Source organism: Chelonoidis abingdonii, chromosome 9 (genome assembly GCF_003597395.2).
Source record: "Chelonoidis abingdonii isolate Lonesome George chromosome 9, CheloAbing_2.0, whole genome shotgun sequence".
NCBI classification, from domain to species: Eukaryota; Metazoa; Chordata; order Testudines; family Testudinidae; genus Chelonoidis; species Chelonoidis abingdonii.
The window spans coordinates 41,356,176-41,369,997 of NC_133777.1; the positions used below are offsets into that span (position 1 = coordinate 41,356,176).

At 49.9% G+C, this 13,822-nt stretch overlaps 1 protein-coding gene across 2 annotated transcripts in view; it reads right to left on the reverse strand.

The window, feature by feature from the left end:
- Positions 1 to 13,822, reverse strand: part of ALPK3 (alpha kinase 3) — a 95,662-nt gene that overhangs the window by 20,689 nt on the left and 61,151 nt on the right. For both annotated transcript variants that reach the window (XM_032799811.2, XM_032799810.2), the window contains one exon: positions 9,050 to 10,466. In XM_032799811.2, the coding sequence (XP_032655702.1) occupies positions 9,050 to 10,466 (1,417 nt within the window). The remainder of the gene's footprint in view (positions 1 to 9,049; positions 10,467 to 13,822) is intronic.

Consider the following 13,822-nt stretch of genomic DNA (forward strand, 5'->3'; position numbering starts at 1 on the left):
TCCACATGCTGCCACAAGTGCTGCTTCCACAGCTCCCATTGGCCAGCAAATGGGGCCAATGGGAGGTGTAGAGGTGGTGCCTGCAGATGGGGAACTGCGCAGAGCCACCTGGTTGCGCCTCCACATAGGAGCTGGAGAGGGGACATGCTGCTGCTTCCAGGAGCTGCCTGAGGTAAGTGCCGCCCAGAGCCTGTACCCCTGACCCTCTCCTGTGCCCCAACCCCCTGCCCCAGCCCTGATCCCCCTCCTGCCCTCCAAACCCCTCGGTCCCACCCTCCTGCAACCCAGAGTCCTCACTCCCCACCCACATGCCAACTCCCTACCCCAGCCCAGAGCCCCCTCCCACACCCTGAACGCCTAACATCTGGCCCCACCCCAGAGCCCATACCCCTAGACAGAGCCCTCACTCCCTCCCATACCCCAACCCCCAATCTTGTGAGCATTCATGGCCCACCATAAAATTTCCAAACCCAAATTTGCCCACGCCGCCACAGATAGTCATTTGTTTTGTTAAGTTACCACTACAGCTGAAATCACTGATAATCAGGTCTAAGTGCTTAGACCCTGCTGTGGGACAGTGTTTCTGTGGAAGAGACAGTCTGCACTAGCAGCGAGGTTCCCCCACTGAGAGCTCAGCTGAAATCACTGAGAGCTAGGTGGACCCTCAAGAGACCAACTCCCAGAGCTCACAGTGGCAGGTGGCAGCAGAAGGTGTCAGCGCAGGGCCACTGGCAACAGAGAAATGGAGTGAACAGTGGCACAATGAATAACAGTGGCCAGAGTGAACAGTGAGCAGCTAGAGGAACGAGCAAGGTGCCTTCTTGCCCGCCACCTGGGAGATGAATTCATGTGAAAGCATCTCTTAACTCTGAATCTCCAATGACCAAGGACAACACTGGTGAGTGTTAATGAGGCTGTTAAGAATGCTGGAGACACAACACAGTTCATGCGAACAAACATGGCTGTGGCATCATACTTTATATTTAAGCAAGAGATACCACACACTACAAACTGGAGGCCAATGTTAAGTGCATTGTCACTTGTTAATCCTGAAGTTGAACACTGGTTCCGAACAAGACCAGCAAATGCTCACTATCTTTCTGCAAGAAACTCAACTGACTGCCCAGAAGCATGTGGTGCAACAGTGAAAGACTCAGCAGCTGAAAAACTGAAGAACTCTCTCACCACATTCAAAAAATGTGCATTCATGGCTGACGAATGCACCAATGCAAATGGGCATCAAGTATTAAGTCATTGTGTACGTTATCTTGATGTCAGTGGTAGGCCAGTCAGATGCGTTTCTAGATGTTCAAGTTATAGAAGACACATCGGCTGCATCTGTGACAACCCACATCTTAGAAGAGTTAAATGCTTGTCAACTGGACCCCAAACAGGTGGCTGCTTGTGCATTTGATGGAGCTGCAAACTCCTCTGGAAGACCTGGTGGAGCACAGGCTTTGTTCAGAGAAAAGTGTAACCCTAATCTCTCCTACACACACTGCAGAGGCCATCTACTCCAACTGGCGCTAGTACGAGCTGCAGACTCTTCAAAAGACATTTAAAAAGCTATAAATTTAATGTCTTCATTATATTCTTTTTTCAGCAAGAGTCCAAAAAGACTGAATGTCTTGGAAAATATAGAAGATACACTGGGACTGAAGTTCAAATTAGTCCAGCCTGGGAAAACCCTCTGGCTTTCTCATGCGCGATGTGTGCCTGTTGTCTTAAAATTACTCCAACCATTGTTACTGGCTTTGGAAAGTATCTGCCAAGATGGGATGGATTTAAGTAGTGAGGCTGGTGGATTAATTTTGCTACTACGTTCAGAGAAGACTGTTGCCGTTCTCTCTCTTGTAATTCTACTGTTGAAACCACTTGAGTCATTAAACAAAGCCATCCAGGCACTGGCTACAACAGTAGTAGATCTTTGTCCAGCAACAGAAGCTACATTTGGATCAATCAGAGAGCTATCCACTGGAAAAGTACTGGAAGATGCAAAGACTTCAGTCCAGAAGTTGACTAATGAAGGCATTTATATTGAATCCTCAAGTGAAGAGGACAAGAAGTGTTTGTTAAGACAACTGAAAAAGTACACAGACCTGATTCTTAAAAATCTACAACAGCGATTTCTAGATTCTACTCATCCTCTAAGTAGCTTTTACAGATGCCTGTCCTATAAAACATCGACAGCTGAGCGGAGTGAGGCACTACCAGCAATGAGGCTGCCATGTACTCAGGACAGAATAGAGAATTTGAACACTGAGTGGAATATTGTACAATGAATGAATGAAGATTTGACTTCAACTTCTTTTTTATCATCACTAGTGGCTCGAATCGATCTTTGTGTTATGTTTCCTGGGATGAAAGAAGTAGGAATTCATCTCTTGCTACTCCCAGTCACAATAGTTACAGTTGAGTGTTCTTTTTCATCATTGAATAGAATTTTGTGTTCTAAGAGAAGTCACCTTCTGCCTGATCACATGAATGAACTATGAACATATCAACCCCCACCCCCCATTTTCAATTCCTGGAGAAAACACTGGTACCGAACACCTCCTCCTCGGTATGCAGTGCCCCAGCACCATCGGCGTGGAGATCGGTGCCAAGTAAAGACAAGGATTCTTGGCACCATCATGGCTCCACTTGCAGCTCACATGCCGCAGGCAGGCACCGGTCTCAATCGCCAGTGCCACAGAAGAAGAGAGGCCAGAGAGGGGTTGTTCCCCATCTCCCACTGGCTAGACCCAAGGAGCTGGCCATTATGAGACCTGAGTCGGGCCACACTATTTCAGCCTCACTGCCACAGATGGTCACATAGACTCCTGTCCCCATGGTAGGGCGGTCGAGAATGGACCCTTCTCGCTCGCCGAGACCGAGCCAACAACTACACCTCCCATCGACCACAGAAGTGTTTGAGGCAGCACGGGATCTACTCCAGCTCACGGCACTGTTCTCCCCACCTAGACGGGAGAGGTCATCATTACCAGTCATTCTCCTGGCACCGTCAAGGGGAAAGCCCACAATGATGGCCCAGCGGTCTTCATCCCCAGCACACCACAGGGTCAGCAGCCTCATTGGTCCCTGAGCCATCGGCACAGACCCTCCATGCCTCGAAGTACCGCTCCTCCATGGTCCTCCTTTTTGGAGACCTCAGAGTCAGACTCTTATCAATCTCATAGGAGCAGAAGTAGACGGTCCAGGTCATCATGAGACCAGCACCCTCACCCAGCGCAGTGGCCCACACAGTGGCAGCCCATGGCACAGTGTTCATTTTAGACTCCCTGGTCCTTTCACCAAGGCCAAGGGCAGTGCAAAGGGTCGCATTCCAAGGTGGTGGTGACCTTGGCCACTTTTGTACCTTCTCTGGCACCATCAGCATCGGCAGGATTGAGGGTAGCTCCTTTGTTCCCTGGTGCCACTATTCCAACCCATGCAGCACCAGCATTGTCTATGCCAGTCCCAATGGTTTCAGCACTGACGTCCTCAGCACCGGCAGCCTCGGCACCGACGTGTACACCTCTGGCACCGAGGGCCACGGCACCATTCACATTGGCTCCAGCTCAGGATCCCCAAGCACCGCAGGACCCTTTGGGCACGGAAAGAAGAGAGCAGCCACTCCTTGCAGGGGTCTCTTCCTCTTTCTCTCCAGATGAAGCGCTGGCGGGCACTTTGGTAGCCCCGGCCCTGGAGGACTACAGGGTCCTAGAGCAATTGCTGATGAGGATTGCCCAGGGCCTGGGCATTCAGGCAGAGGAGGTAGTGGAGGGTGCAGTGGTGGATATCCTTGCCTCCTCCAGACCTGCTCGTCTTGCCCTACCCCTCATAAAGACCATTGCAAACACCACCAAAACCGTGTGGCAGAGCCCGGCTTGTTGCCTCCTATGGCTAAGCACAATGAAAGACACTATTTTGTGCCATCGAGGGGCTACAAGCACTTCTACACCCATCCTCCACCAGATTCTTTGGTCGTGGATGCTGCTAACCAATGCAAGTGCCAGGGCTACCAAGGCCCCTCCCCAAAGAATCGGGAGGTGAAATGACTCAAACCTTTTTGGGAGAAAGGTCTACTCCACTGGCGGCTTGCAGCTCTGCATTTCTAATCAGCAGGACATTGTCAGCAGGTATTGATACAATACATGGGGGCAATGGCAAAGTTCACAGAGCTGTTGCTGCAGGACTCCCATGCCAAATTCTCAGCCCTGGTGGAGGAGGGCAATTTTCTGAGCTTCATCACAGGCCACTCTGGATGGGGCTGATGCGGCCACTCATGTGATCTCTACTGGAATTGCCATGAGAAGGGGCTCTTGGCTCCAGGGATCAGGTCTGCCATGCGAGGTCCAGAAGACCATACAGGATCTCCCTTTTGAGGGTCTGACTCTAAGTTTCCAAAAAGACGAATAAAAGACTATATAGCCTAAATTACTTGAGAGCCACCCTCAAATGGCTAGGCCTCCATTCCCCCGCCACACAGCAGAGGCATTTTACTCCGTAACCTCCTCCGCGGTTCTATCAACCGCAGAACTGGCAGGACGGCTCATGAAGGAGAAACAGGAGTGGCAGGAAGAGGCTGCACCTGTACTCAGGCCAGAGCTCTGGCCTGTCCAAACCTTCATCTGGCTAGAGGCAGGCATTTTGAAGGTGTGAATGAGGGTGGCACACCAGCACTTGGACTCTATCCAACCTGCCTTACCTTCTCATCCTGACTATCCCTTTTCTACCCTGCGTGGGTTTGTATCACATTGGATCGCTGGGTGCTCCACACGATAGAGAGGGGATACTCCCTCCAATTCTCTGCCCTCCCGCCCTTCCATCCCCCTTCTCCATCCCTCTTCAGAGACTCTTCTCACGAGCAAATCCTCATATAAGAGGTGCACTCGCTCCTATCGCTAGGGGCAGTGGAAAAAGTTCCTCAGGAGCAGAAGGGAAAGGGTTTCTATTCCCTGTATTTCTGATAGTGAAAGCCAAAGGCAGGCTCAGACCCATCCTAGACCTGTGGGAGCTCAACAAGTTCATGAGGAAACGGAGGTTCCACATGGTCTCTTTGGCTTCCATCATCCTTTCCTTGGATCCAGGGGACTGGTATGCCATCCTCAACTTGAAGGATGCTTACTTTCATATAGCAATTACACCATCCCACAGAAGGTACCTCAGGTTTGTGGTGAGTAACAAACACTACCAATTCACAGTCCTCCCGTTCGGCCTGTCAGCGGTGCCTCGTGTGTTCACCAAGTGCATGGCAGTTGTGGCCACGTTCCTATGCAGGCACCAGGTACAAGTGTTCCAGTACCTCGACGACTGGCTGATGAAGGGCTGCTCCAGGGCTCAAGTGGAGGCACAAGCAGACTTCATAAGAATGACGTTCGACGAACTGGGCCTTAACCTGAACTTATCTTGGGGAAATCGACTCTGTCCCCAGTTCAGCAGATAGAGTTCATAGGGGTGGTGCTGGACTTGACACAGACCAGGGCATACCTCCTGGAAGCGAGGTTTTGGGCCCTAGGTGACATCATGCAAAGCCTCAGACAGTTTCCCACTACCACAGCAAGGAATTGCCTGAAACTTCTAGGACACATCGCCTCTTGTACCTGTGTGGTGCAACATGCCAGGCTCAGACTCTGGCCTCTCCAACTGTGGCTAGCCTCGGTGTATTGGCCGGCTCAGGACCGTTTGGAAAGAGTCGTCACTCTGCCTCGCCTAGTCCTCAACTCCTTCCAGTGGTGGTTTGACCCGCAGGTAGCGTGTGAAGGGGTCCCCTTCACCGGTTCTCAGCCATCCCTCTCGCCAGTGATGGACACATCAGCCTTGGGCTGGGGAGCACATCTGGGAGACCTCAGGACACAAAGCCTCTGGTCTCAGGCAGAACTAGCTCTCCACATCAATGTCAGAGGGCTGAGAGAGATGTGTCTAGCATTCCAGACTTTCCAAGCCCACTTGACAGGGAGATGTGTATCAATCATGACAGACAACACCACAGCAATGTTCTATATCAACAAATGGGGTGGGGGAGAGGGAAGAGTGCACGCTCCTCTCCCCTGTGCCAGGAAGCCATCACGCTGTGGGACTTGTGTATAGCTCATTTGATACATCTGCAAACATCGTACCTCCCAGGAGTATAGAACGAGTTGGCGGACCATCTCAGCAAGTCTTTTCATAGCCACGAGTGGTGCCTACACCCGGACATCACAAACTCCATCTTCCAATGATGATGTTTCCTCAGATGGACCTGTTCGACATGCGACGCAAGAGGAAGTGCCAGTAGTTTTGCTCCTTCCTGAATCACAGCCCAGGTGCCTCTGTGGACGTGTTCCTACTCCCATGGGGAGGCTAACTCCTATATGCGTTTCTGCCTACCCCTCTCGTTCACAAGGTGCTCCTCAATATATGCAGGTATGAAGCTTCAGTGATATTGATAGCTCCAGCCTGGCCCTGTTGACACTGGTACACATCTCTACTGGAAATATCCGTGGAAACCCCAGTTATCTTGCTGTTCCTCCCGGACTTATCTCAGTATCATGGTGGTCTCCAGCACCCAAACCTCGAGTTGTTGCACCTCATGGCTGAACCCCACAGAGCTCTCCTGCTCAGACCTGGTTAGACAAGTCCTCCTGGGCAGTAGGAAACCCTTCACAAAGGCTACCTACCTTGCCAAGTGGAAAAGATTCTCAAATCTGGTCGGAACAGCATCACTCATCCCTGACACTCGCCTCTATACCATCCATACTGGGCTACCTTCTCCACCTCAACCAGCAGGGACTGTCCATGTCCTCAAAAAGGGTTCACTTGGCCACCATCTCTGCCTTCCATCCAGGCTCAGAGGGCCAGTTGGTGTTTGGCAACCTTATGATCAGCCATTTCCTGAAAGGTCTCGACAGGCTATATCCGCACATCCAACAACTGGCCCTGAACTGGGACCTCAATCTGGTGCTTTCCAAATTGATGGGTTCGCCCTTCGAACCACTGTCGACTTGTTCCCTGCTCCACCTGTCATACAAGGTGGTGTTTCTGGTAGCGATAACCTCAGCCAGGAGGTGTCTGAGCTCAAGGCTCTAACATCAGAGCCCCCTTACACTGTGTTCTATAAGGACAAGTTTCAGCTCAAGCCACATCCAGCTTTCCTCCTGAAGGTTGTCTCCCAGTTTCACATCAACCAGGACATCTTCCTCCCAGTGTTCTATCCTAAGACACACTCGAGTGGCAAAGAGCAGAGGCTTCACTAATTGGATGTCCACAGAGCACTAGCCTTTTACATTGAAAGAACAAAACCATTTAGGAAGTCCATTCAACTGTTTGTGGCTGTGGCAGACAGGATGAAGGGTCTTCCAGTCTCCCCAAACGAATTTCCTTGTGGATCACGTCCTGCATCCGTGAATGCTATAACCTGGCGGAGGTGCCTGCCCCTCCGCTCACACTCCACCAGGGCACAAGCTTCTTCAGCAGCATTCCTGGAGCAAGTCCCAACCCAGGAAATATGCAGAGCGGCGACGTGGTCCTCCATACATACTGTCACCGCACATTATGCGATTACCCAACAAGACAGAGACAATGCAGTAGAGCTGTGCTCCAAACAGTGGAAGACTCCGACCTTACCTCCAGAACTTAGGCTTGGGAGTAACCTGATTGGAATTGACATGTACAAGCACTTGAAGAAGAAAAAATGGTTACTCACTTTCTCATAACTGTTGTTCATGTCCATTCCAATACCCACCCTCCTACCCCTCTGTTTGAGTAGCCGGCAGAAGGAACTGAGGGGGTGGCGGGTCGGTAGGGCCCTATATTGAGTGCCACGATGGCGCTACTCCGGGGGGTGCCCGGACCAACCCGATGGATACTGCTATGGGAAAAATTTTCCAGCCAACATGCATGTGTGCATGCACACACCTGATTGGAATGGACATGAACAACACATCTCGAAGAACAACAGTTGAGAGGGCGAGTAACCGTTTTTTTTTTTTGTGAAGCTTGTGTCCAGAAGCGTATCTCGACCAGTTCCTTAACATTATAAGGTTGTGCTTCCAGCTACAGCTGCACATCTGCAAGGAAATCTAGAAGACGAAGGCAGGTGCCAGCCTTGGGAAATGCTGGAACACCTGGCAGTTCCAACTTCCCATCACAGTCAGTGGATGTATTGCATTGCCAGCCAAGTATGTGGTATGAGTGACAGTTATGCTACGCTCTGTAAATTTGGCTATGCTCAGGCAGAAATAACCCCTGCTCAGAAATATGGTACTCCTCTTTGCTGGTGTAGTAACAACAGTGTACAGGAGATGGTTTCAGAGAGCAGAAGCAGGTCACAACTAGCTGGCCCAGGCCATCACAATGCTATACAGGTGGGAAGTTTTAGTTTTTTCCAAGCTTCTGGGGGAACTGGAGCAGGAAACTGAATCCACATGAACCTGCAGCTCTCTATTCTCCTGGCAGTGGGGCCTCAACTCAATCTCTTTATTCATCAAGATCTGTACTGTAATTACCCCCCTGCACATTGATGTCATTGTTCAGATGTAAAATCCCAACTGGGCCCTGAAATCAGGATCACAGGATGTTGGGCCGTGAAACTTGTTAATAAGGAAACATGCAACCTCCAGCTCAATACTGCATTTCATGGAAAACACTTCAGAGTAAGTGACAAAAATAGACATGGACTGAAAGGAACCGGTGACGGTCAGGAACAGATGCAATGCTCCAACTCAGCAGCCAGCAAAACAACCCATCAAAAGCATTGTTCCAGCAGGGCCGATGGAGCCAACAAATGGCCAGATCTACTGTATGTATGTTTCAACGTAAACAAAATTCCACCCGCTGCCCAGTGAAGTTCACAAAGCCTACCTGGCATGTCTGTTTTTCTTTTACATAACGACCTACTAACTGTACCACTTAGAAGCTGAGGCTCATTGCTAAACTGAACAGATGTCATCATGCTCTCTGTCATACACATTCAGCATTCCCAGTTGCCGTTTATAGCTAAGAGTGATCTGTGCTCACTGCTTAGCTGATTTGGAAACATTTGCCTGAGGTCAGCCTACCAAAAAAAAAAAAATAGAACTTACATTACCTCACATGGCACTTTGAAGACCACCTGTTCTTCCAGGGAGCCCTGAAACAAGCTTCCTCCTGCCTCCTGTCTCAGCTGGGACACATCCAGACACGAGGCCACTTGGTTCAGAGATGGGGTAGCAGGCTGAAGGGGCTGCTTGGTGTTCAGTTGTACAGAGTCCAGCAAGTCTGTTTCTTGAATGTTTTTGCACGAGGAGATGCAAGAAGTCCCTGATGCATTTTCCATTAGGAGGGAGTGCCGCATCTCAGAACTTGGTTTCAGGGTCCTGCTAGGAGGGTCAACTCTCTTCTTGTTCAAATTCCCATGCAGTTTACTTTCCTTTTTGGTTACCTTAGTACCTATGGCCTCATTCCCCTCCAGTTCCCGTTCCACAGGTTGGCCTTTCTGCTCCTCTCTTGCTACAGCCCCTACTAGGAACACCTCAGATGCTGGTGGAAGAATCTCTCTTTGCCTGTTAATGCTCACAGCCGGAGACTGCAGCTGAGTCCCATTCTTGGCTTCTTCTGGAGTTTGCGGCATCTTCTCTGCCATTACATGTTTTGCTCCACTCTCAAGATACATCTCTGCCAAGGGGAAATAAGTGTCACCCCTGGAAGGTGGGGAACATGGCTGAGGTTTGCCAGTTTCAGCAGCCTGACTGCTGGGCATTCCAAGTTCTTTGACTTCTGGAACGTCTCCCACCAGCTGGCTGATTGCAGCTACTGACTGCATGCTCCCCGGCAGGGCAACGGGAGGGGCATTTCTTTGACTTTGGGAGAGATTTTGGCTCTCTATCAGCCCATTTTCTTGACTTGAAACTTCCTGTTTTGCTGCCATGACAGCTGCAGGTTCTTCTCCTTTCTTTTTCTTCTTTTTAGCAAAGGACTCTCTGGTGGTGGGCTTGGTAGTTATTTCCTCCACCGTCTCATAGATGTATGTGAAAAAGCTATTTCCATTTTCCTCCCCACTTTCCATAGAGAAGTCTCCATTGGTGGTCACCTCTGCATCCTGAGGCCTTGTTAGGAAGTTGTTTGAAAATCCAGCAGTTGCATTTAAGGACGGCTCCTTGGGCTCTGCAACATCTTCCCGTAACCTTGACTTAGGATCCACAACATGCACCTTTGCTACATCTTCCTTGTCCCATAGGGAGACACCTGAACGCAGGTTCAAATTCCCAGTCAGCCGGCGCTTTCGCTGGAATCTCTCAGGACTTGTCCTCCTCAACTTCTCCACCTCCATGTTTTCTTTCCCTCTTTTTCGGCTCTGCTCTATTTCATGCAACTTGGCTTCAGCCTTTTGCTTGAGTTTGGCAAACCACCTCTGATGTATTTTATATTCCGTCATGGTTCCCACTTCCAGGACACCGGAACAGGACACAATGCCTTTGGTATTCCTAGCAGAGGCCTGGTAAATGGCTGCATCATCCTCTCTGCATCTGGTGACCAAAAACAACATTATGAGACACACCTGTCCCCCTCAAGGCACTTTTTGCACACACATGAACACACACACACACACGTGTAGTGAGAACAGTTCAGGAAAAGAGTCCTTTCTACAGCTGGTCAAAGAGTAGCCACCAGGTACAACAGTCAGGAAACTGGGGATATTTTGGTATCACTATTATTTTCAAGTCTGTTTGCAGTATAAAAATATTGGCCAGGTGAACAAATGGCCGCCTATGGAGATAGCTAAGGGTATATAGGTCTGGTTGACATCTGAGCTTGCAGTTGGTCACTGAGGAGTCGTATACATGTATTTAATGTTGAACACAGGTGTTCAGCTGAACCCTACACAGCAGTCTCAGAGCTTTATGACATCACAAATACTAAAGGGCTCAAATCAGGCAGAGTCTAACCAAACCACAAGTGCTTGTGAAATTTTCATGAATTTGTCAAGGCAAAAAGACTAAGAAAAAAACATACTGAGAAGTGGTGACTGTTTGGCTAAGTGAGAGTTACGCTGAAACTTTGAGCTTTCCTGGCTAGATGAGGCCTTTCCTATGGCTCTTAGCCACAGCTGGCTGGAAGGTGTTGCCCAAGCACGCATACCTAGAGGCACCGATTCACCAGTTCCAGTGGTGCAGCCATGCATTCCCCCTTCTTGCGTCACAGACACAGGCGAACGCACAGGGGTGAAGCCATAGTTGCTCAGATGCCCAGCTGAGTCTGGAGCACTACAATCAGTGCTGGCCTGCTTCCCCACACCCAATGCTCCCAGAGCACTAGCAACAAGAGGATGGATGGTTGCCGCTGGAGCAGGTGGCTTGTCAAGAGACTCCCTAACGTATGCAAGGCAGCCACAATATGATCCTCAGTTTCCACATGCAGGAGGCATAGGCTGAAATATTGGCACTGGCCTAAACTGGAGAGGATTGTGGTGAAGAAGGAACAGCTAGCACCAAGAATTCTATTGATTCCACCCTGATCGAATGAATCCCCAGGCAGGATTCTTCTCTCAGATTCTGATGTGTTCCATCTAACTCTGCTTCTTGAATTTCTCCCCCAGCCTTCCTTTCTGCCACAGGAAACCAGTCCAATGAGATCACTCCTCCGACTCAACCTCACCTCACATGCCCTGGCCCAGTAGCTGTTTGAGACACACCTCGACCAGTTGTAACAAGTGAGGCCTAGCAGGTCAACTCCATTTATGAACCTCACCATGGGAAAGTGGATAAAAGTTCATAAAAGGTTCCGGTCACCTATAACAACCAAATGGCCTCCTAATGTATCAAGGACTGTTCAAATCATGTCTGGTAAACCAGAGGAGGGTGGCACTGGAAATCTGTGAGCCAAACGTAGTGCATTGGAAATGAGGCTTAATGGAGAGGTAAAATAATGAGGGGATGGGCTATTCTACCCATCACTCCCTTTGTGGGACGGGTTCTTAAAATTAATCAGCTGGCCAGCTGAGAGATGGGTGAACAGGAAAGGAATGAGCTTCACCATCATGGCTGCCACCCCCACCATCTCCTGGGATCTGCTGGGCTTTTGTCAGCCTGATCATGACAGATGCCTTCAATAGACTGGACCAGAAGGACCTAGACAGACATCACCACCTCCACCGGCTCCAGCTAAATCCTGAACACTGCCTGGTTCCTGCCATCACCCCTTCCCTGTGTCTCCTTTTCCTTCCCCATTTTATTTCTTATCCCTCCTATCCCTGTCCTTTTGTCTTCTATCTAATGAGAGTCTAGCTCAGCCGGCCAAGACTGTACAAGTTTTAACACTGCTGTGAGTCTATGGCAGAGAGGCAATGCCCTACACCAGAGGTTCTCACCTTGGGGGCATGGGTGTCAGACTTTCTAGATGCATGCAGTGAGCCAGGCCAGTTTAAGAGAATGGCATTGCAACCTGGCCCACAAGGTCACAACACCACTCAAAGTTGGCCCGTCTGTCCCTCTGTCGTGATGGAGGGGCAGCACAGGTAATGGTGGCTAGGGCTGGAGGCTGCTGAACTCCCCCAAATCTAAGTCACCCCGCTGCCCACATGCACAGCCCAGCTCGGCAGGCAAAGCCCACCTCCAGGGGTGCCAGGGCCAGCACAGTGCTAAGCTGCTCGGTGGCAGAATGAGCAGGGAAAGTCCCCAGAGCCCAGTGGTGAGCATCAGTGGGAACCCCACATAGTGCTGTGGGCAGAGTCCATCCAGAGCCCAGCAAACCAGCCCCATCCCTGTTGTGGAAGTAGCAAGTCCATCCCTTGCAAGTGCCTGTGAGCACAGGGGGAGGAGAGAAGAGGAGACGGAGAATGGGCTGCGGAGGAGGGAGCCAGCCAGAGCGAGCTGTGGTCACTGGCACAATCACACAGCTCCCTGCACTCCCTGCACCCCTACCACTACCACCAGCTCCCAAACCTGTCTCTCCCACAACTCCCATCCAATCCCCAAATAACCCCCCAGCCCGTGTTTAAACTCAATTAAAAAATAATGCCAAGGTGGGACAGGAATTAAAAAAATGGTTATGAACCCCTGTTCAAAACAGGCAGATGCTGGTACAAGTTTGCCAGGTCTTGGAGTGGCTGATCAGACTGCGTGCTGGGCCTGTGTTTCTCCACCAGTGAGGTTACAAGTACAAGCCAGTCCTTCAGAAAGAAGCTGCGTTATCTCTCTTTGCTGTTCTTTTTTCTTCTCTTTCATGTGTTTGTAGTGATGTGTCTTCTAGGAAGTAAGATCGGACTTCAACCACAACAGCTACGACAGCTCCAGCCATTTCAACAAACTTCTTTTCTTCTCCCACCTCCCCATAAAGGGCAGTTATTACCACCTTTAATACCATCAGACAGGGCTTGGTGTCCTAAAACCTCTCTACCACTAAAGGGAATAAGGAATATCATTAAAATGAAAGCCCTACTTGATAATTTTACCTTTCAAATTTATTTCACTGCCCCCCCTCACCCCCGTTTTTTTTTTCTGTTTCTTTAATAACAGGTTTAAAAGACTTGTGATGGGCTAAGCAGGCGGAGGTTTCTGTATTCCATAACCCTGAGCCTTGTTTAATTGTTTAATGTTGTACAGTGAAAAGGTTGTGTGAACACTTCTGACTCTCGGAGCCAACATATTCCATCAAGATTAACACAACAGATGCAACAGACGCAATCTCTCTGCCATCATAGCTCCAGGGCTTCTCTCAGACAAAGATCCATAAGGCTTGCTGCTTTTTCAAGATGAAACGGTTACTTACTGTGACTGTGGTTCTTTGAGACATGATGCAGACATGTCTCCACTTAGCTGTGTGCACGCCCAGCATGCTGGAGCCAGAGAATTTTGCCTAGCAGTACTTGTAGGAGATGGTACTC